This window comes from Patagioenas fasciata, chromosome Z, assembly GCF_037038585.1.
Source record: "Patagioenas fasciata isolate bPatFas1 chromosome Z, bPatFas1.hap1, whole genome shotgun sequence".
Lineage (NCBI taxonomy): Eukaryota > Metazoa > Chordata > Aves > Columbiformes > Columbidae > Patagioenas > Patagioenas fasciata.
Window position 1 is genome coordinate 1,285,088 of NC_092560.1, and position 24,360 is coordinate 1,309,447.

The window sequence follows — 24,360 nt, forward strand, 5'->3', positions numbered from 1 at the left end:
TTAAAAATAAAAAATAAGCATAATATATATATTTTTTTAACTTAACTTTTAATGTTTCACTGGATGTATTGATTGTAAGATCTCTGAAGAAAACCTCAAAATATCATAGTGATAAAAAAAATGAGACACCTTTAACACTGGACAAACGTGTGGTGCTTATGATCCCTTGTGGTACAATAGAGGAAATTCCAGAATAAGCCCTGTAAGTAAATGTGAGTAGACAGACTGAAGGTATTTTAGTACCTTCTCCAAAGTCTCTCATGAAAATCTTATGAGTGAGGTGAAGCTAGTCTGCAAGTAGAAAGCATTTAGTGGAATAAAACCAAAATACAGTTTGGGGTGAACTTTCTGATGCATTTTTCATCTTTTCATTCTAAGACTCTTTTTCTTGCTTGGTATAGCCCTCAAAGTGAAGCTCTCTCATCTGCGTCCTGGTTCATCAAGACAATAATGATGTCCTAAGGAATTCTGGTAGGAACCATCTTTACAGGAAATCTCAGAAGTATTTATCAGTGATTTCCGAATTTCCCCTTTGCACAGTGGCCTCACGTGCACATAAGCACTTTATAACATTTACCAGTTAAAGTGCTGGCTGAAGTTCACATAATTCTTCAAACTCATGATGTGAATATGTCCAAGGTCAAATCTCAACAGCCACTTTTTTTTGTCTCTTAGGTGATTTCTGAACACAGAGCTACAGATGTTGCAGATAACTGCTTAAGTTAAATATTTATAATCATTAGCAAAACTAACATCAATGAATGATTAGATTGTACAGTAGTATTGAACTATTGCATGTGATCATGTTAAAAATCACTGAGAAAAGCCAGTTAGCTTCTGATTTTTTTTAAGTTTTTGAGGTTTTTGGTTTATTGTGTTGGTTTGTTGTTGTTTGTTTGGTTTTTTGTTTGTTTTGCTTTGTTTTGTTTTGTTTTGTTTTCCTGAAAGAAGTGTTAGCTTTTGGTGGATTTATCTTAAAGCATGAAATGACTTTGTTAAGAAGCAGACAGGAAGGAAACTAAACTGGAACTATTCAACTTGAAGTGATCTATCAAAACATTCATGGGGAAAAATGAAACAAATGTTCAATAAAACTTTTAAATAATGCAAATATCACAGTGCAGCCACACGTTACACAATGTCAGCTGTAAGGAGTCATGAAAACATAAAGGGATAAATCTATATATATAAGCACAGCATTGGAAAAAAATTGCAGTTCTGTTTATCACATGGCCTATATTTTGTCCATGTGCTTGCTGAGTTCCCTGCATACTTAAAGAGCTGTGCAATTAATACAAGTGAATATGTAGGTATGTATACGTGTCATGTATGATACTTCATGGCATTACACAATTTGTATAGAGACTACACATGTACTGTAAATGGAAGATCTGTAGTTAGTGGGCGCTGCTGAGCCAGAATAGTCAACATCACAGAAAAAAGACAGTAGAAATTTCTTGTTTAAGTTTGTTTCAGATTAAAAACCAAACCAAAACAAAACAAAACCTGATATAATGAAAATTCTGCTCTTCTTTAGACCGGAGTACTTGGAGCCTTGTGGGATATTAGGAGGAAAATTTGTGAGTATCTCTCAAGCACCACCCTGTTAATTGATAAAGAACGTACAACAGTCCCTTCCGCCCCTCCTTTTGCTGGACAAAGTAAGAGCAACAACAGAAAAAGACAATCTCCTAATTCATATCATAATTTCACCCTAGCTCTACTCAGCTTTACTCTTCCCAAATCTTTATTGACTGTCACCTTGGCTTTCTGTTTCTTTGGCTGTTTCTGCCATACACACATACAAATTTGTTCCAGGCTTCTGTGTTTGTATTCAGTGTAGTCATGTGACATTTGACAGGGGTCCCTAGGGTTGTATTTTTCACAGTTTCTTCTCTTTCATTTGTCTTCCTTCTCTTTAATTTGTCTACACTGAATGTTGGTATTGCATTTTCAGCTTTGCCAAGGCTTGTAGCTGCCTGTGAATCAGCATGATCTTGCCCTATGCTTGCAGGTGCAAGGAACACCCAACAAAGCCAGGACCCTAAAGAAAAAAAGCCTACCTCCAGATTCAGAAAAATCACCCTTATGCTGTTCCAAAACTGGAGAACAAGTACAGGCAGCTTCAGCCAGTGAGGTTGCTAGAGCATATTTTATTTTACATTTGCAATGGGCTGAAGATCTTTTCATGGGTCAGTTAATATAGGTTGACTGACAGCTACTTATAGAAGCACAACAAGTCAAAAATATTTAAGTGACTTGCATGTACATGTGTGAGAAGACAGAGAAGGAAGAGCTACTGAGGAAGGCAATTTGTCTGTGTGACTAGAGAAGTGATTGTGCCACTGTACTGGGCACTGGGGAGGCCCCACCTTGAATCCTGGGGGCAATTTTGGACCCCTCATTATCAGAAGGACATTGAGGGACTAGAGAGAGTGCAGAGGAGAGAATGGAGCTGATGAGGGGCTGGAGCACAAGTGTGATGGGAGCGGCTGAGGGACCTGGGGGTTCAGCTGGAGAACAGGAGCTGAGGGGAGACCTTCTGATCTCTGAACTGCCTGAAAGGAGCTTGGAGCCAGGGGGGTCGGGCTCTGCTCCCCAGGAACAAGCGCCAGGAGCAGAGGAAACGGCCTCAAGTTGCCCCAGGGGAGGTTGAGGTTGGATGTGGGAACAATTTCTTCCCCAAAGGGCTGTGGGGCATTGGAACAGGCTGCCCAGGGCAGTGCTGGAGTCACCATCCCTGGAGGGGTTTAAAAGGCTTTTATACAAGGTTCTAAGGGACATGGGTTAGGGCTAGAGTTGGGTTATGGTTGGACTCGGTGATCCCGAGAGACTCTTCCAACCAAAACAATTCTATGATTCTATGAGGCAGTGGGAAGCACGGACTAGGAGAAGGACCAGTAGCTCTGGTGTACACCCGGTTCCTCTTGGTTTGTGCTTTTGGTGGATCTTGCAGAATGTGTTCTGCTGCCCCTTCCTGGTGATTGGGAATGGTGGGAACAACAACGGACTCTACATCTCAAAAAACATCTAAGTGAAATGCTGCTTCTGCTTATTTGTTGTTACCAACGTCGGTATGAACACCACATTTGCAGAGATGAGTGTGAAGGAAGTAGACGGGCCAGAGATTAACTCATTTTCACAGAGAAGCAGAGCTCTGAGAACAAGTCAGGCATGAGGGAAAGGGAGCTGCTTGAATTAGTGGTTGATACAAACTCCTTTTCAGTGTCCCCTTAACCTTGTTCTTTTCTTCCTTCTTACTCCTGACCATTGCTCAGAAACTTCATACAGTGAAAAATAACAGAATGTTTTAATTTTTTAAAAAATATTCCAAATCACTCCATAGATTAGGGTGTACATTTAGGCTAAGGGCCAAATGAAGGAAGTTTTCTTGGTTGCATTGGTCAGCTGTGGCATTTAAGATTTTCAGGGTAGATTTTCCAGCTAGATATCTTCAGGCTTTGGGGTGGTAAGTTCGTTATTTTTGTTAGCTGTGCCCAATCTCAAAAAAACCCTATCTTTTATTTTAAGATATCAGGAACCTTCATTTACTTTTTGTTAGATTTATCTTTACTTCTTGCTGAACATCAGAAGAGTTCCAACAGAATTTGAGTGCATTGCATAGACACTGAAATCGAAGCAGTAGAACAAAAACCTCAACTTTATCTACTTCTTGTGGTCTCTTTTCCCTAACTTTTGAAGATGTATCTTTTGATTCTTTAGAGACATATTTCACCTAGTATGTTACAGAGTGGTCTGAGAAAAGGATCTATGGTTTAATCTTCTGCCAGTCTCCTTTGTGCCTGTGATACAAGGTTGTCCTGAAATTCTTTTGTGCAGGCTAATTTTGAACCACAAAGCGGCTGCAGGCAAGGAATGTTATTTTTTAAAAATAAACTTTAAACTTTTCACAGAATCACAGGATGTTAGGGATTGGAAGGGACCTCGGAAGATCATCTAGTCCTATATCCCCACAGGACAGACATAACAATGTAAAATTACTATAGCTATGTCTAGCACCAGATACTGGACCTTCTTTATCTCGTGAGTCGTGTTTGTGTGATTTTGTTCCATTTAAGGTTAAGTTGGTTTGCATGTCTTCAGACATTAACAGATTTTTCACGTAGTGGAAAAGGAAAATAATGCCATGATTCTTATTTTAGTTGATATCAGCTGTCTGTGAGCATTTTTTTTTGGTGTATTGTACTTGAAACAAGCAAAATAGAGATCTTAATGAGCCAGGTCAGCTGGAGGAGCTGATGAGGTCATGCTGCTCTTTCTGGATTTGAGTTGTTTGTTCAGCAAAACAAGGCTGTGTTTTTCCCAAGGGTTTTAAGGAACAGTGCTTGATTTATAAATTCTGAGATATTTTAACTTCAGGGTTGCTATTTACACATAAAGGAATATTTTTTCCTGTTACTTTATAGGATGTGTATTTGGGTTTTTTTTTACATATATCTTGCTTATACCTGCAGAGTAACCCACATTGTCACAGGACCGGTTGTAGTTAGTTGCTTTCTATAAATGCTGCTGCACTATTTCCAGCACTAAAAAATAACTGTGATGCTTTACAAGGTGACAGTCGACTCTGGCTGCTGTACGCTAATGTGGAGACCATGGAAGACACTGGTATTGTATCCATGAATATGACTCATTTGCCTAAATATTCTGATGTCATGGGCAGTATAAATTCAAGGAGTTAACTCTTGCTTCAATCTGTTCATCTAGGAAAAGAAGCAGTAAGGTGAATTGTGTCTTGCACTTCTTAACCACAATAAGGCAGTAATTGGTCAAAATACCTTTTCTGTCTTAAAACCAAAGGGGGATATCTGAAGCAGCCAAGCACGAAATTTTGAGATTTGGTTCTGTTGAAAATTACTGATATAGATATGTATAATGAAACTTTTGCAGATAAAACCCAGAAGCTGCTGTGGCATGGTATAATAAGTAGGGACATCATGTTTTCCTGTACAATGGGGCACAGGACAGAGATGCTGTTACAGAGTGGAAAAATTCACTTATACTAGTTCTGTTCAACACACACTCATGTTTGAGGAAAACAAACAAACAAATAAACAAACAAACCACCAAAAAAAAGGTCCTGCCTTGAAAAGGACCAGTGAACTTGTTCATGGCAACCTCTGGGCATCGCAATACTGTCTCCTGTTATGGATTTCCTGTAGTCCTGCCAGAGTAGTTCAGATCTATACACTCAGCTCTGCACATCCCAAGGGCACATCCTAAGAAAGGAGAAACTCGCAGCTAGCTTAAGTCATGAGCACAGACCTTCTTCATCACTTTAATCAGAACCTTTCAAGTTCTGTGTTTCTTTGGACAAAGAAGAAATGGAAAGATTGGGCTTTATCTGTGCAAGTGGAGGAAAGGGTTTGGTTGGATAATAACACAGTACGGATCCTTCAGAGCAAGCAGGGGTGACATTTAGAGATCAGCTCCATGTGTGAGCAGCTGTAGGATGGTTGGTGAGGCTCTGAGGAGGAATCAGATAAAAGAAATGGGGTGTACAGTCTGGCTGCTGCACATCTTTGAAAAGTTGGCTTTTAAACTGCCTTCACAGAATGAGATGTAACTTAGTCTTTTAAGTCCTGAAAAAAGGGTTTGTTTGTTTGTTTCCAATACTAGTTTTGCAGTTCTTCAATGTCCTGCTGTGTTTTCTGCAGCATGTTTTTGAGCAGCAGTTGAGAGCAGCAAAGCACAGAATTCACTTCTACACTCTGTGTTCAGGCTACTCACTGAAGAGGAGGATTTCTGGGCTAATGGAGCTCTCTGTTTTATGCTGTTTTGACCTGTCTGTCCAGCAGAGAGGGACCAAAGTGTAACATACGAGAAACATGCTCAGAATTTATTGTACAAGCGAGCGCAGTCACGGAACAGTATAAATTGCCTGTCGCTAGTCAACACTTCTAAGGTGAGTTAGATATGTTAGCCGATTATCAAACAAGAAGTGTTTGCATTTGCTAACGTAAGTTACTGTGCATTCTTTAATGCAAAGTATTACAAATAGGCATTGCATTATGAGTAATTCTTACAAATAAGCAGCTTAACTTTGATGGCAAGCTGTGATAGTGATGTCGGCTTTGTTTACCCTTGGAAAATGTGGATATTGTTGTGAAACACGGGCAGGATGCCATGGCCAAGTGAGTGTGAGCTGAAGTTGAGGACAAATACTTATTTCAGCATGGACTTGCAGCATCCTTTTTCTGATAACTGTGTACATTTAGTTATGTTTGAATTTTCTCTCAGTCTGCACCAGAATTGTTAATTTCTGGGCTTTACAAAACATAGGTGACATTTGTAGTTTATTCTCCTCACCCATCTAGACTGGAAAACTTTCTAGAGAGAGAGTTTAAAACAAACAGAAGGTATCATTACGAGCCTCTCTGGCAATCACAAACAGCAGTTTGAAATTATCCCACCTGATTCTACCAGGCATAGCATTGCAAATCTATGTTGTCTGGAATTTTGTGTAATTCAGGAGTTTCTGCTATAGATGAATTCTTCCTGTTCTTTTTGTTACACCAGTTACAAAGTAATGACAACTCTATTTTTAGGTACCTACATATTAACCAAAGGAGGTGGCAAAGGTAGTGATTTTTTTTTTTTTTTTTTTAATGTTTTTTAACAAACTGACTGAGGTTATCAAGAAAAGTAGGAACTGGTTGTTCCTGGCACAAACCAGAAAGAAGCAACTTCCTCAATCAGAAAACTGAAAAATGTGCTGCTCGTGTAAGAATGAGTCAGCATAAGTAATCTCCAGATACCACTTAAGAAATCATGGCAGAAAGGCACCTACAAAGCAAAACATTATTTTTACCTGTCTGTGCCCCCAGCAGACTGCAGACAGGAGCACAGATGGATCCATCCTTTGGTGGCTTCTCGGCTTTTGTGATCCGTCCTCATACCTCGTGGGTCACACACAGGCATGGGGTGCTGTGACTAAGGACAAATGAGTGAGATGGGCAGTGGGGAGGGACCTTGCTTTTTTCTTTTGCTACGATATTCATGGCTGAACATGAGCCAGTGTGTGCCCAGGTGACCAAAAAGGCCACCAGCATCCTGGCTGGTACCAGCACTGGTGTGACCAGCAGGCCCAAGGCAGTGACCGAACCTGTGCTGGGACCTGGGGAGGACAAACCGCCAATCCTGGGGGCAGTTCTGGGTCCCTCACGCCAAGAAAGGCCTTGAGGTGCTGGAGCGAGTGGAGAGAAGGGAACAGAGCTGGTGAGGGGCTGGAGCACAAGTGTGATGGGAGCGGCTGAGGGACCTGGGGGTTCAGCTGGAGAACAGGAGCTGAGGGGAGACCTTCTGATCTCTGAACTGCCTGAAAGGAGCTTGGAGCCAGGGGGTCGGGCTCTGCTCCCCAGGAACAAGCGCCAGGAGCAGAGGAAACGACCTCAAGTTGCGCCAGGGGAGGTTGAGGTTGAATGTGGGGAACAACTTCCCCAAAGGGCTGTGGGGCATTGGAACAGGCTGCCCAGGGCAGTGCTGGAGTCACCAGCCCTGGAGGGCTGGACAGACGGACATGAGGTTCTCAGGACATGGGCCAGTGGCAGGGGTGGGGGAATGGTTGGAATCGATGATCCTGAGGGGCTTTTCCAGCCAAAATGATTCTTAGATGCTGTTGTTTTCCCCTTCAGAAAATCAAGCTGTGTTTAGTAAAATATTTATTACCCATTAGAAGATGCTACTTGACACATGCTGTGTAGGACAGGACTCTGGGCTTGATGCTGTGATGAAATGTGACTTCCAAAATTTGGCTTTGTTATTTATGTGGGGCAAGGTATCTGCATTAGACACTCACATTCTCGTGTTCTATCAGGTCTCCCAACCTTCCGTCTCATAAAATATAAGATACGGATTGACAAACCTTACCAAGGCATTATTAAAAGACAGGCAGCTTAATCAATGTTGTAAACAAGAAGTTTGTGGAAGGATTATGCCAAAATGACATGACAGAAGAAGCCATGTACCAGCTTCTGATGATTATATTTTAAAATTCCACGTAAAGCTTTTGTGAGATTGAGATTTATAACAACTCCAAACTTTATCTTTTAAAGGTCTTATTTAAACATTAGTCAAGATTTTAGTGGACCACAAGTTAACGTTAGGTGAATTCCATTAATATCCATCCTAGATATCAGTTTCCTTGTGTTTTCTTAATTGTTCTAAATTGATGTTTACAGCTTTTGGGATGTTTTCACATACCTTTTGTTTGACGAAGATGCCTCTAGCAGCAAAGAAATGGAAGAAGAATAGGAAAAGGGTGAAGAGGCAGAGCAATCTGATGGAGTGAAGCACCAAAAAGGAATAGAGGGTAGGAGCAGAAAGTATTCCCTTTTCTGTTTGCCAAGTAATGCAATCTTTCCAGGTGATTGTCAGTATGCCAGAGAGAGCGCTGTGTTCCTGATTGTTATATGGTCTCCTGTTTTTTTAGCCTCAGCCCCTCCTTCCTTCTTTTTTATTTCTCTCCTCAAGGATGAACCCCAAATCACAGGCTAGGGTGCTGTCTTCAGCTGCTTGTTTTTATCACCATTTTTCCAGCAAAAGAACTTAAACTCCCAAGCAAGATTTGGGCTCGTGGAGAGGTATGCAGAGAGGGGGACTCTTACCGCAACACATGGTGACCTTTTCAAAACAAGCCAATGTTTATTAGTCACCTCGAATGCAGCACGTTCTGTTCTGGGGCTGCAACGTTGAAGAACTTTTGTCTGTGCTGGCAGCATTACCTGCTTCTCCATCAGACATGGCTGTGGTTTTGTCAGCCTCGGTATATGTGGAGCAGCCGAATCCTCAGCCAGATATGTGTTTCATGTCTTAAATCTGTTTGCATGTACTTACAGATGATGAAAAGTAATGCTTAGACAACTACGCGATCTGATGATTATTTTAGAAAACTGGTTAGTGTCAGCCGGGACTTGATCTGCTGGGTGTTACCTATTGCTTATTTGGTCATCTCTCCTAGGGAAAGGATTTTAACCCTTCTGTCACAGAGTGTATCAGTGTGTGGATGAACTGAGTGATAGATACCTTTCATAAATGTAATTTAGAAATTTCCACATCCAGCATGGGTATGTGTCAGTGTTTGCTAATGTTGAGCCCCGCCTGGACACTGATAACTCTATTAACGACATTTATTTATGTATGGAAACTTGTTAAGTAGTATGATTTAGCTCAATAACTCCTGGTTGATGGTCTTAGCTGCAGAGGAACTCAAGGCCGATCGTGCAGTCTGACTTTGGAATGAATTTGGTGAGCTGCTGAGCTCCCAGGAGATGTTAGTGCTTAGGAAGAATATTTCCTCCCCCATTTCCTAAAGAAGACAGAGTTGGGATCATGTTTGTGTTCTGGTGGGTGCTGTTGTGGTCACCCAGAGACACAGCTCCTCTGAGGTGCAGAATCCCAGCCAAGAGTTGCAGTTACCCCTGGAGAAAGCTTTTTGGGAACTGGACTTTGTGGGCGTCCAAGGAGGGAGCTCGTGAGGTCCAGGAGCAAAGCAAGGAGGAGTTCGTGTAGCTATGTCTCTTCTGAACTGGGGGTAAGGGAGCAGAATTCCAGTTTCTGACATTTAAAATGAAAAATATCTCTGCCAAAAGTGGGTTAAAATCTCCTTTTGTCAGTCAGGGTAAGAATTATTTCATTGAGTATGGGGGTCTCCGTGTTCAGCTATGGAAGTGCTGAGCACAGGGTGAAGTGCAAGGGTTGCTGTTGGTTACTCTTCTGGAGAGAGAACATTTCAGTCTTGAAGAATAAACCCCATAATTTGCAGAATGACATTAATACCACCCCCACCCCCCAGGTTTCTTGTGAAAATTCCCTGTACAGGTTTGAACTACAAATTTTTTGAAGTGGCATAAAACCAAAATGTGGTAAAAATAGTAACTGAATGTAAGGTTTCAGAAAAATAGTGATTAAAATCTTGATGTCTAATTGTTTAAACATGTAAACTCACATATGGGTTTATATATAAATCCATATATATGTGAGAAATTTGTTGTGTAGGATACATCATAATGACAATGCACAAACTGTATTAGACTAAGTAAAATTAGAACTAGCGGGGCAGTTCAATCTGAAGGTTCATCTAAAATCATGCTAGCAAGGGTTTTAGTTCTGTTAACATGCATGAAATATTTGGCTTTTGAAATGCAAATGCAAAATGAGTTTTGGTGACTTAGAATCTGATGAATGTGAGATAGTCTCATATGGACAATTCAACATGAAGGGATATTTTTATAATTAGGATAATAAATCCTGTGATGTATTGATATAGCAGGATAAGGATGTATCAAGCAGAAGGAAGTAAAAATGACAGTTATTATCAAATTTGGGGATAACCATTTTGATAAAATACTTGGGGTGTATGTTCAAATTAAGTAAAGATAGTACTGGAACTCAGTTTTCATGCCGGCATTAGATTAAAGTAATAGACGGTTATATTCTGAATTTACTGTGGGTCATATATGCCATATATGATCAATCAATGAACAGAGGAATAAGCTGGCTGCCATAGGGAGATGCTGCAGTGTTTCTTGGAGGCTGTTCTTGCAGGTGTTCTCTTGGTACCTGCTTCTGACCTTCATTTAGGCAATGAATTCATGTAAGTCTTTTGGTTTTTATGGTAAAAACTAAACTCCATGTAATATTTTCGTGTGATCATTTAGCAAGACGAAGCCAACAAAAATTAAGAACTTTGATCTTTAATAAATAATTACAATTTATTCTGTTTTTCCTACCAGTCTCCATTAATCTCAGACTCAGAAATTCCTGAACTACAGAGGGATCCTGCTCAATCTGATTCGGATGTGGCAACACCATGAGTTATTTTTGTCTTTGAAAGTTTTCAGTAGGGAAGATTTAGTAAGCAACAACAACAGACTACAGAAGAACTCCTGGCAATGAGCGAGGCTGAGATTTCTCGCAGAAAAAGCACAAAGAAAGGGGAGCAGGGAAGGCAAAAGTGGTGTTGATATAAATTTTGGTAATGTTGAGGTAGAAACTGGTGCATGTCACTTTGGGAGAGCTCCTGCTGGTTGTCCTGAAGGATTTAAAAGAGAACACTAAAAAAGAAGAAAAATTCCAAATAAAAGCAGAAAGCATTGAAATAGCTTCACATCCACCTGCAGTGTGCTTGAGCAAGAAGCAGAAATCCATAGTGAATGGGGTTTTCTGTGGTGTAGGGTCCCTGTGTAAAAATAGGAGATTGAGTTCCCATGTACCACAGTGCATTAAAATCCAGGGGCATGAAATAAATGAAGGAATTTATAGAAAACTGAAAGAACAGTTGCTTTTCATTGACAGGACAACGGAAAGTCTCACTTTTAATAGCAAGTAGCATCCTTCAGTTCTGGAAAACTGGTAAAACTGGAGTTCAGAAAATAAATTAGATATCTGGAATAAACAGAAAAAAGGAGAAGTCATATACCTGAAGATGGACGCCTAAAAATTAGTATGTGGTATGCTAATTTCTTGTGAAGCCAAGAAGAAAGGTATTTTAAAAAGCATTGAGAGTGGTTTTTTTTTCTTCAAGCATTTTATCAAATGTCAGGAAGTTTTTACCACTTCATCTTCCTTAATTATTTAGATTTGAAAACAGAAATAAACATGTTTATTCCTAGAATGTAAGTTGTTTGTGTATTATGAAATACTAAATAAGAACTGCCATTAAAAACCTATAGATTGAAACTCATAAAAACCAAGCACCCAGATATGATAGATGTAGGGAAAAAAACTGTGTGTCCTAAAAGTCAGTGAGTTGTTTTGAAAAGTAACATTTCTGAATGTGACCCCTCCCGAAAATCTGATATTGAGAAAACATAAAACATGTTAGAAGAGATCAGAGATATTTTGCACATTTTTGTACAGATACACAAGGGCAAAGGATTCCAAACATGACTGGGCTTTTGTTTTTTTTTAAAAAGTAGCAATAAACTTTATTATATTTTAGAATTTTGATGTGCAAAATAATATTTTGAGGCTACTAACTAATTTCCTGTTTGTTAATGAACCTTCACTGAAAGGGTGATGCCAAACAATTTGCATGGTTTTTTTGTTTTGTTGCTATGGTTTTCTTTTTAAGGCCAACATGTAGAAAAACAAGTGAAAGGAAAATAGCAAAGTTTTAAAACAAATGGAAGGAGATTTTCATGAAATTTTTCCATTGATGCTTTAAAAAGAATCCCCCCAAAGAAACAAACAACAAAAGCAGGGATTTAAGCCATGCCCTGGTACTTAAATCTTTTATAAGGCATATGGCACCCTGCAGACTGACATAAACAGATTAACCTGACATTCTTCAAACTGCGAGTACTTTTTAAATTATATTGGGTAGAATTTATTATTACCTGTGTCTTTGTGTTTGAGTGAACTGTTCTAGAAATACAAAAAAGTGCATCAGCTGAGCACGGCAGTTATGATTTTGCTTTTTTTCTTTTCCAGCTAGAAGATGTAGAAACACAACCTGACGACCATATGTGCTTGTCAATGAGGAACTTTTTCAGAGCTTTAATTTCCATGTTAGTATTTTAAAAAATATTTCTAACAAAGTATTTTTCAGCACAAAATAAAACAGTTGAAGGCCAGCAGTTGTGTGGGGAGTTTTTCACTCATGGCGTGACCAGCCCACACTGTGTCCAGACTCCATCTCCCAGGTGGGTTTTTTTGCTCGCTTGCCAAGTTTTGCTTATTTCGAGGTCACAGCTGCTGTTGAGCGGCCAGAACTTAACAAGAACTCAGATTGCTGCAGGAATGGCAGAGCTTTACTCTCAAGGCAAACGCTGCTCAAACAGTGCTGGGAGTATATTTCTAATTTTAATTCCAGAGGCTCAAGCTTATCTTAGGTTTGTTTTTTTTCCTATGAGATAAGTGGAAGTATTTACCCCGTCTGCAGAGTTGCAGGAGGAAGGAAATGGCACATGAAGGGAGCAGCCGTGTTATGAACGTGTGCAAGTACATGTGAGCTTCCAGAGCCGTTCTCAGAGCTTTATGGGCACATATGAAGAAAATGGTCTTGACAAGAGAAGTAAGTGTTTTGAATGTGTAATCCAAAATAATTGCATGATCGGCTTGTGATGAGAGCCTGTGTGAGCCATTCTGGCAGTTCATATATTCACAGGAACTAATTTAATAATTGTTTCTCTGTTCAGTGCTTACGAATTTTCTTTTTTTTTTTTTTTGTGGTTTTTCATTTTTTGTTTCAACAAATCTTTTTCTCTTTCCCTTTACCTGTGCTGTGATAAACCTGTTGTATTTGTGTAGATTCCAGTAGTGTTAAGGCTCTTCTGGTAACAGGTAACGTGTTTCTGTGGGAAGGGTGCTGATCCCAGGACACTTGGATGCTACTGCTTGCCCCTCAAAATCCTTTCACCAAATCCCATCTTTCTGTTTCTGTGATAACCAATGTCATAGTGGCAAATATGATTTAATTAGTAATCACTGATATCTCCGTCAAGCGTTGTAGCTGCAGCAGGAAGGGTCTGGTCTTGGGTTGACCAGCACAACTGTTGCTGCTGGTTCTGGTGCTGGTTTCTTCAGCTTAGGTTCAGTTAAGGCTCCGCGATCGATCTGTCCTGAGTTAAACCCCAGGCAGGTGCAGCCATTCCAAGGTGCATCATGCCCAAAACTGGCGGCGTTTCAGCCAAGATCAGGAGACTTGATTCTGTTTCTTGGAAAACTGCTTAGCTTATTGCTTAAATAATATTAAATGCCGAACTTTGCACTGTACCGTCGTGCAAAATGAAGTGCCTCGCAAATCTACTTCATTAGGTGTCTGGAATGGAATACAGTCTCAGAATAATCATCTTTACTTAAATGAGGCAAGTCCTGTGCTGTAGAAGTTTAATTTATGACTCTGACATCAGTCTGGTAAAATACTTTAACCTGCACATCATTTTAAGATTATAAGGGAAGGGTTCCATGGGCCTGTGTTCTGGTGCCAAACAACTGCAGGCCCTTGTTGTCCCAGAAGTATAAGATTTTTGATCCTGCTGATCTTTTTTACTCAAACCCAGCAGGTATATTCTGAATCACTGTTGAACAGATATATAATGAAAATCATGAATTTCACCAAGTTAAAATGGTTCTTTCATGGTAATTCTCTGAAAGGAAAGATTTCTCTGCCTGTGCTGCTTCTGATAAATTTTCATTCTGTGCTGTTAAGGTTAATTTAAATGTAGTTTGTATTAAACATAGTGTCTAGTTAGTAGCCTTCAGCAAGTACATATTGCTTTTCAAACACTGCATGTGTTGAAATGCATAACGTGTATTTTCCATTTATGTGTAACAACAGAGAAATTTCCAGCTTTATGTGTAATAGCTAGAGCATTTTTATTTCTTTTAAGCATAATACAGTGGGCGATGAAAGCCTTTAAAATAATTCTTCAACAGAAGGTATCTGTGAAAGGAATCCCCAACAGAAATGCTAATATTGAGTTCCAGGAAGGATGAGGTATATTATCTTTTACAATTCAAAAGTGTCACAAAAAAATGTATATATGCATGTTTGTGTTACTGATTTCTGAATAACTTGACAAATCACAAAATTGGTTTCTGAAAGCAGATCTATTCTGGATCCTGGTTGTTCCTTTATATTTATGTTCTTGTTCTTGTAGTGTACAAAAGGTATATTCAAGACATTATTTCACTTTTCAAGTATATTCTTTATCCAAGATGATAGAGTATATGCTATATTAGTTATTTCATCTGACCATATTTACACTATCTTTTAAAATCTTGAGATTTCTGTCAATTAGTTGGGAATCAGTAAAGCAAAGATTTGTCTGAGTTCTAAGAATAAGGCAAAGAAGTCTGTTAGAAAAGGAATGTTCTTTGCTAACAGTGATCCTCGAGTTTCTGAATGGTTAAACCTTAGAGGCTTTTTTGACAAGTTACAGGTTATTGATATCTCTATATGAAGCACCTATCTGTCTTTCATCCCCAGTATTTTTGTGACTGGTGACAGTGGGTGGTTGCTTGCAGGGAGGTGCTCCACTGCTATTACTCTCTGTTCAGGTTATTTAATTAAGAATGGTTCATTAGATCTTTGTTGCAGTGAAGGAGGCTATAATGTATTCACCCACAGGTGTGTATTGGGGGGGGATTGTCTCCTGTGATACAGCATATGTGCAGAGATCAGTGTGCAAAGGGAACACAACTTATTCTTTAACTATTGAGTTCCCAGAAAGCAATAGAAATATCTGTGTACAGAGCCCTTCCTGAAGGAGTGCTTTTGTACCAGATAAAATTGGCACCCAGGTAGCTTAACGTGCTTAAGTTCAGATTAGTTCCACTCAGAGATTTCTGGCCCTTCCAGATGTGGGGTTTTTTTGAAATAATTAAACAAGCATGCATATTTGTATGTTTACATGCAGGGCTATGCATATGCATAAAGCGTATCTTCATTTGTGTACATCAGCACTGTAACAGAATAAACTTGAGGTTTCACTGCTCTCTGGTTACATGGCATTACAAAGAGCCTGCTCTAAACTGCCTCTTCTCAGTGGTGACTTCATGCTTTTATCAGTTATTTTCTGTGCCACTGTCAAACTCTGAATTTCTTTTGTGCAATCAGCAACAGAAACCGTTTTTCGCAGAACTGAGGAGGAAGAGCATTTGTCATGTGTGACACCAGAAGGGCACTGAGACATCCCACCCTTCTCCTCTGCCTTGCCCAGGGCAGCTGGCTGATGTTGCTGTGTAATTCAGATGTCTGCGTTTCATGAGTGTCCTGTTTATTTAGCCCTGGTCCCGTTAGGGGATTACCTTAAAAGAACCGGGACAGACTTCTGGCAAATCCTTCTTGGGTTGAAGTGAAGTTCACCAGTAACATTTTAATAGGTCTCAAGTGTAGTGGAGGAGATACCAGCAGTCCATTGTCCTAAAATATAAATTAAAACATTAAATATATGCAGTTGGGTTGCATTTTAGTGGTAAAGCAGTGCCTCATCATGCAAACAGAGAAACTGATTCACATGTTGCCTCTCCAAATGAGAGAGAAGTGATGTGACTGTAAGATTTCCTAGATCTGGAGTCTCTGTGGACAAGGATGCTCCTGGTCCTGCAGGTCACTGGATGTGGAAGTAGAAGGTGACTTTTCCAAGTGTCCCTGAGCAGCTGGTGCTGCGCATGAAGGCAAAAGACTTCAGCAGCTACCTCCTTAAATTAAACGAGGGACGAGGAGAAGAGCTTGGCTTCTTGCCTCTCAGAAACTGGATCTGATGGGGAGAAACCACATCGAGTAGATTGTTTTTAAACCAGGGCTTTATTTGTAGCCAAAAATCAAATCTCTTTAAGCATCTCTAGTCTAGTAAGGAAACCTCTGAGACAGATGCTGTGATTTTTCTCAGGTAGCAAGTATCTCACTTCTGTAGGCGAGATGCAATAGTGATAGAGAGTGTTTCAGCCACTGCTTCACCTTCCTCTCCTTTAGGACATAAATCAAGTTCAAGGGAGATGGAGAATAAACTACCATTGTTTCAGTTTTATTTGACTGTATCATTACATAATTGCTCTGAAAGAAACTCTAATGTGTTATGTAAATTATGCTCCTTTATCCTAATTGTGTTTAATTAAACTTACTAGAAGTCTTTGAGAGAAAATAGTTCTTAGAGAGTGATTACAAATAGCTATTTTATATTGCCTGTCACTTGAAAATTAACATTAATAAAATGAAGCTCTACTTACTTTTCAAAGGAGAAAAACTGTATTATAGCTGCATTCCTAGGAAATATTTTGAACATGCTTTTCAGGTAACCAGAGAGGCATAAGCCAGCAGACTATTCCTTGTGACTGATGAGGAACACAACAGTAATATTGGTCAGTAAATCATTGCTCTTAATCCTTCAGAAGACTATGCTGCTGACACTGGAATACTAGTCTAACCTCTCGTCTGTTATTTCCATCCTCTGTTTGTAGCACATGAATGGTTGGGGGTTTTTTTTGTAGTTGTTTTCTTGTTTGTGCTGTGTTATTTTTATTTTTATTTTTGTTTTAATTATATTTACGGTGGTTACAGTGGCAATTTATAAGTGAACCAAATGCTTTCACTGGTGATGTTTGCAGAATTGTTGTACTAGGGTAGTACTTTAATAAGCATCAGTAATTAATTCTTGCTGTTGTAAACATCTGTGTCTTTCAGTGCCAAAGATGACTGAGATTGTTCCCCAAGTGCCCACTGAAATCTTCAGTGACTGCATGGCTGTGTCTTATCCAGTGCCAGCTGGCCAGATGTGTTATAATACTACGGTCACGGGACTTCAAGTTCCACTGCTATAATTGCTGACTCTTTCCTCATTGTTGCTTAATTCTTTTTGAAAATGGAAATTATTTTAAGAATATCTGAAATAAGATAGAAATCTTTCTGCAAAGTGATTATTGAAGTATTAAGTCTGATTAGACTACTAGATAAATTCATACTGCTAATGAAAATGTAGAAAAAGGTCTCGTGAGCCGTTTAAAAGTACCCAAGCGTTGAAAGTAACTTCATCTTTAAAATTTGCTTGCAGATTTTCCATTTCTTTTATGTTATTCTTTTGTTTGCATGCATTCTAACAGAACTAGCAGGGTTTTTTTTTGTTGTTGTATATTTTGCTGGCAAGCACAATTAAGCAACTACTTGAAGCACGAGCTGACATTCTAGATTCGTATAGGTCCTGTGCTGTGCTCTACATTTGTATAGGAAACTCATCCTAGCCAGAATTACTAGGTAGTGAATGGGAACTAATCTAAACACTTACTGCGTGTTTCATTGCTGCAAATACTCCCTCTGATGGTTTTAGTAATTTATTTCACTCTTTGAATTCCTTTTCTGGTTGTGTTATGTTCAGTGTTTTACTGCCGTATCAGTGGTCTTGTGTGGGTGACCCTGTGACAAGTGCCACATTTTCTGAGCAAGATTTGCACTGGCAACATCCAATTGCAGTTTTTTATTAGATGAAAGGACTCTGAATCTCGCATTCTCTCATTTTCATTCATGACTGTTCATTTTCTTTCAGCCATGGAGTTTTGCCATGCTGCCCTGTAACGTGATACAAGTTTTCCAATGTGCAGTTTTCCATTCACGCTGGAATTATCAGGCTTTATTTAATGTCTTTGAAGATGGTGCGGCTGTAGCCAAGGTGAAACAGTGTTAATCTCAGAAATTGTCAGGTTTTGACAACTGCAGGTTTTCACAAGATATTCTCCAGGTGAACGTTCGTTTAGGTTTGACCTCATCATTCAGTGGGAGGCTGAGATTTGTCAACCTTCTAATCTTAGTATAGTGTTCCTAGCTTCCTTTTTTTTTCCCTTTTGTCTTCAGGTTATTTTCAGGGGAGGGGGCATTTTATGCATGTCTAGGAAATCCAGATCCAAATCCGTGTGTGTGATATTTCATACAGAGCAGATGCTGCCCCTCGGGTAGCTGTGGACTGGTCGCGCTCCCCTTTGCTTCTGTAGAGGGAGCTACAGCTGAATCATTCAATCAGCAGATTGACTGGCAGGTGTTGGTAAGACTTTGTTTTAATCACTGATGAATTATGAATTATTATTATGAATTGTGGTTGGACTCTATGATCCTGAGGGTCTCTTCCAACCGAAATGATTCTATGAAAAAAAGTCCTTTGACGGGGCAATTTCCTGTAAAGAACTGCAATAGGTTTGTCTTTGAATGCATCAAAACGTGCTCAACCTGTAACACTGGAGTTCATAATTTGATACTGATGGCCTATAACATTTTCTGGTGTGACTATGAGAATGTGTTCTTATTAAAGAACATAACTAATGTAAGATTTGGAAGGTAACATAGCTTATTACAGTTTTATTTTTGTCCAGGAGCAGAAACTGATCTTCATTACATATGTTTGAAGTGACTGAAGAAACACTTAAAAATATGAAATGTTAAAGAATAATCTATGCAAGGAATATGTTGAAAAAGGCAAAATATTGACTTGCAGTTCTTTTGGTGCATGTAATTCAAATAAGAATGAAAGAAATATAGTGGCTTCATGTTATAAATCTGGTATATCTAAATACAGCAGGTGATTGCAGACTGCGCAAAAGTCCGTAATGGATGCTCCTGTTGGCAGGTATCTAGTAGTGCTGCTGAAGCGTGTCAGGAAAGGGATCGCTGATGCTTATGCAAGGGAGATCTACCGAAAATGCCTTAGAAACAGGTGGAAGCTGCTGTGAACCAGCTGCTGAGGGAGATTTGAGGTATAAACTCAGCCTTTGCCTTTCACACCCGTGACAGCATTACGGGGAACTGATTCGATGCTGCACAATTACTTCTGAAAATTTTTGCTGCATGGTGTCATTAAAACTCATGTTAAAAATACTCACGCACAAAAAATACAGTAGTTTTCTAGCATCACTGAACAAAAATATTTCTGCTGAGGTTTTTCAGAGCATTCCATACAATGCTTTCCCACACTTTAATTATCTAGAAGTAAATACATTTTCTGTTAATAAAACTGGCTGGCAACATGTTGCAGAATGGCATAGATGACAGCTTGAGTGACTTTATGAAGTAGCCCCATCTGAACAAAGAACAGTTTTTAAATACAGTCCAAATTGGTATTTACCTGTGCGCTGAGGGATGTGAAATGCAGATCTCATGTTTTTAAGAGGGGAACAGTATCTTGGAAAGGAGAAATTGTAAAAGGAGTCTAGGAATCACAGTTAGCAAGCAATTCAGACAGAGAATCTAGTGTAACATTGCAATAAAACGATCTATAGTGACCTTGAGATGTATAGCACTGAAAATCCTGGCTGCAAGGAGAGTCGGTTTCACCTGTGAGTAAGGAACGTCTGAGAAGGATGTTGGAATATTACACTTGGTGTGTGCATTTTTAAGAAGATGTTGAAAAAGAGAGTCTTGGGTTGTCACAAAAACGATTTGCAGGCTGAAGGAAATACCGAACAGAGGAAACATTAAGAGCTCAGCATGCTCAGCTTACCTAAAACGAGGTGGAGGAGGATGATAACAACCCAGGAGTCCCTCAGCAGGGCAAGAAGGGTCTCCTCAGTAGATGTTTTTCCTGTAAGATTGCTAGTGGTGAGAGGAGGAGAAGGGGAAACAGTTTCTTGCTTCTGCAATGTTACATAAATATAGGCACGTCAGCTGGGGAAGGATCTCCCTGCCTTTGGTTCCTGTCATTTAAAAAGATATATCTAACTGACTTCTATTAGGGTAGTTAGCTTTGAGAGCAACCCATCAAGGTGTGTAGCAGATTTGCTGCCTCTTTGTACCTCGGGATGTTCTGTTTTGTCTGAGCAACGTGATGGACCTGGTGTACGTCAGGGTGCTGCAGAGCAGGCAGTGTGTGAGATTCCATGGTCATGTAGAGTCTTAAGCCCTGAAACTGGTGAAATTCTGAATTTATACACACTTTTCTGATCCTTTTTTCTTTTCTGATCGTTATGCTGTAGAATTCACTGAATCAGACCGCACTTGCTTGCTGTGTTTCTCATGATACGTATGTTGCATTGTATGTTAAACCTGATTGAGTCTAAAGGACATTCTTCTCCAGAAAGCATATGATATCCTTAAATAGGTTTGAGCATTTTTTTAAAGAAACCTAAATTATTCATACATTTTACTTTCCCTGACATTTCTAAAAAACACTTGTGTGTAGCAGGGATATACTTTCATTGCTCTTTCCACGGATATAAACATTTTTGACAGATCTGTACCTTACTTAAACGAGCAGATAACATTTAATCCCATGATTTATATACCCAAGTCAGAAGAGCTTTAAAACAGAACTCCTTTTGCACTGTAGACAGAGTAGTTGTTTGCAGCAATGGTAAGTCATTCGGCATTCCTGCGATTGAGAGCTTGGATTATGATATGCATTCCTCTCTTTTTTCTTAATTTTTAATTTTTCTTTCCTGTGTTCCAAGCTGCGAGTTGCTGAGGACCTGGGTGGAGTGGTGCTGAGCCCCTAGGGGGTCAGTGGCACTAATGGGTTTGCAGGTTTCTGCCTGAGTTCGGAACCTTTCGGAGCTGGATGCTGAAGGGACAGATTTCCCACACACGTGAATGAGTTTGTTTGCAATTCATGTTCATAAATTCCCATTACAAAGGTGCGCAGAACTGGAGGGAAAACGTGCCCTTCCTTCAGGACGTAATTACAAATGAGACGGGGGTTAAAGTGTTAATTCTGCAAAACAAAGGAGTGAGGGAAAGACAGCACTTTGAAACTAAAGGCCGAAGGGAAGCTATTACACTTTATAGAAAATTTAACTAATTGACATACAGTACACCTGAGCTCAGTAGAAGAAGTAGGGCAGAAATACTGAAATGCAGGACTGGAAGTCCTTTGAATGGTTTATAACCATGTCCTCTTATCACACTGGAGAACTGACACTACCTGGGAAAAAAAGGTACACTTCCTTTCTCCTGTTTTTGCTTTTGCTCTAGAACTTCACTCCTTGAGTAAGGGACACTCTCTTCAGTTTCCAGCCCAGTTTTGTTCATCATCATCATGGGCAATGTTACTGAAATATCTAGTCTGTGCCTGCATGATCTGTATGTGGACCACCACGCATCTGTTCCAGTTTAGATTATTTTTGTTCTTTTTTAAAAAATAATTTCTACCCCTACCCATCCCCAAAAGATGAAGATGAAGAAATGTTTTGATATTGGGTAGCTTATTACAGGTTGTTTTTTATGCATTGTTCCTTGAATTAACCTAATGCTTGGGAGCAACAGTTGAATATTGCTGGGCTCTGCACAAACAGTGTTACCATGATTCCCTCTCTGCATATAGAACATTTTTTGTTTGTTGTCTTTTCTTTTTTTTTTTTTTTTTTTGATCCATCTGTTAGATGTGTTGAAGTTTTGTAAGACTTTATTTAATGAATTAAAAACAAAAATGTGGGCAACTATACCTACGGATCCTTATCAGTCATTCGTATTCTGAGTTCCAGTCAGCCCTGTCCTGCTGTTTGGGTGATGATCAGAACCTGAAAACACCGCATATGCCCAATTCCCACCTAGTGCTCCTGCAAGCAGAGGGCACTGTGCTGTTTCCACCGCTTTTCATTTCATTTTCCTGTTGAGTCCCGTGGGTAGAAATGAATCTGCAAAGTAGAGCTGATGTTGAGCTTGGAGGAATAATCCTTTTAAACAGTAAACAGCTATTTACCAAACAGTAGACCTTAACTAGGGCAGAGCCATTCTCTATTATTGCTACTTATTGTAACTGTCACACAAAAAGGTATATATGACCGTTATTTAGAAAAGGCATCAGGAAAGGTCTTACTTGCTAAAGCATTTACTTCAGTGATTGGCGATGCAGTGGTTTTAAGTGAATATCCTGTGTCTTAGATCTGCTAGACCATACAATGAGTTTTACTGCCTATATTGTACCTTATGCAGATAATACTCAAGTTGAATGGATAAATTTGTTGCCAGCTTATGACTTCTAAATACAGTTAGAAGGATGTGCAGTTGATATTTTATTGGGCAGAAAAAAATTGAAGTGATCATAGAATTATGAAATAATTTCTGCTGGGAGAGATGCTCAGGATCACCGAGTCCAACCATAACCTAGCTACTTTTTTGAATATAAAGAGCTAGTAATAGGAACAGGTAAGACCAAACCAGAGATGTACCAGAAAGCTCAGTCTTCAGTCCTGAAAGGTATGGCTTGTTGTGTCTTGCTGAAGTTATGGTGTCCTGTCTAGGTCTGGCATTTTTGTAAGCCTCAGAATTTGTTCTGGCTTGCAGAAGTCACGCTTTTGCAAGTGACTGAGAATTCGACATAACAGCACAAATGAGTTTATTGTGGATGATGCCATTCCTTCAAAATTATCTCTTCACAGAGTAGCTCCCTTCTGTGTGCCCCCAAGCGTGAACAGAAACTCAAGGGCGCTAGAGATGTTCAGCATCACTCAGGAGCAGCTTCATTCACCATCAAATCTAATTCCAGGGTCTCTAACAGGAACCAGTTCAGAATCTGTTCCCAGACTGGCCATTGTTGCATCTCCTCTAGTGTCTGCCATCAGTGAACTTTGACAGTTGTCTTTCATACAGTTCCTTTGATACCCCAAATACTGGAGAATCTCACTGGTGTTGTAATGATTGCTTCTGCCTGGTAAGGGCAATCTGAACAGTCTTCCACCGATTTGTTCCACAGAGGTTTTTTGCAGTATCTCAACACGAAAAGCTGCTTGTCCTACATTTGCTTTCTGCCTGGTAAGAAAGGACAGCAGCAGTACAGCATGTTTATGCCATCGCTGTTTCATACACACTTGAAAAATAGTAATTATATAAATTTTTTTTCTGAAGCACTGTAATTCCAAAACTGATCTGTGGGTTTGATGGTTGTTTGTGAGGATTTTTTTGTTTTGTTGTGGGTTTTTTTGTGCCCTTCCTGCTGAAATGTGAGCAGCTCTTACAGCCTTTTGATTGTTTGGCCCATCACAGACACTGTGGTCAATGCTGACAAATTGTAGCGCAGCAGAGATTTATCTGTTCTTCTAATGCTCAGTTACAGCTCTTGGCCCAGTCTTCATCTCTGTTCTGGTAAGTGTTCTTCCATTTACTGGGCAGTAGCTATTTTGGTTTTCAACTTGCATTTAATTAAATTTATACCTCCTGAGTGAGGGATGGAAAACAACAAACGCAACCCCTTCCCTGTCCAGAGCTACTGATTAAACAGTTATAGTAACTGGTTTTAAATTACTTTTGGTATGTGTGTAAAGCTCACATTAAATCATCTTTGAAATGTGTATATATGAAATGCACTTTGAAATTGTCTGTTCATAAACAAATGCATCATGTATATATTCAAAGTGAGTGGTTCATAAAAATTTTAACAGGGAGGTAATGCACTCCTGTACATTTAAAGCCATATTTAAAAATTCACATTCTCTCAGGAATTAGGTTAACTGAATATTTGATAAGGACCCCCCAAACTCATATGAGAGACCCATGTTGCTCTCCAGCTTCTTCAAGAGACAATGCAGACTGGGAGTCTGGCTTCTGAGAGCAAGAGCATTAATCTTTAATATGTCACAGTTTTATATATGTGCAAGCAGAGGCTTGGAAGGTTTTGTAAAAGAAGACCCTGAAACGCCTTATATAACTCAGTGCTTGGGAAAGAAAGAGTCCTGAAGGAGTTTGGACTTGGGACAGTTCTTCTCCCTCTGTATAGAAATAAGTATAAGTAAGCTTGAATAGTTTCAAAGTTCAGCTCTGCGTACTGGCTTACACATCCCGCTTACTATATCTTGGCATTTTGCCTCTAATCGATGTTGGTTTTACTCTGTGCTTAGGAATAATGTGTTGCCAGAATGTTTTGGTTTTTTTTTCATCTTTCACATGAAAAGTTCTTGGGTGTTCTTCCTGGAAATGATTTAAAA

The 24,360-nt window shown here is 39.5% G+C and overlaps 1 protein-coding gene across 5 annotated transcripts in view; it reads left to right on the plus strand.

The window, feature by feature from the left end:
• Positions 1-24,360, plus strand: part of MCTP1 (multiple C2 and transmembrane domain containing 1) — a 280,175-nt gene that overhangs the window by 29,397 nt on the left and 226,418 nt on the right. Inside the window, exon 1 of one of the 5 annotated variants that reach the window (XM_071802130.1) lies at positions 12,766-13,036. The exons of the other annotated variants lie outside the window; for them this stretch is intronic. Within the exon in view, the coding sequence (XP_071658231.1) occupies positions 13,010-13,036 (27 nt within the window). The 5' untranslated portion in view covers positions 12,766-13,009. Of the gene's footprint in view, positions 1-12,765; positions 13,037-24,360 lie in introns of those variants that run through there. 5 annotated transcript variants of the gene reach the window in all.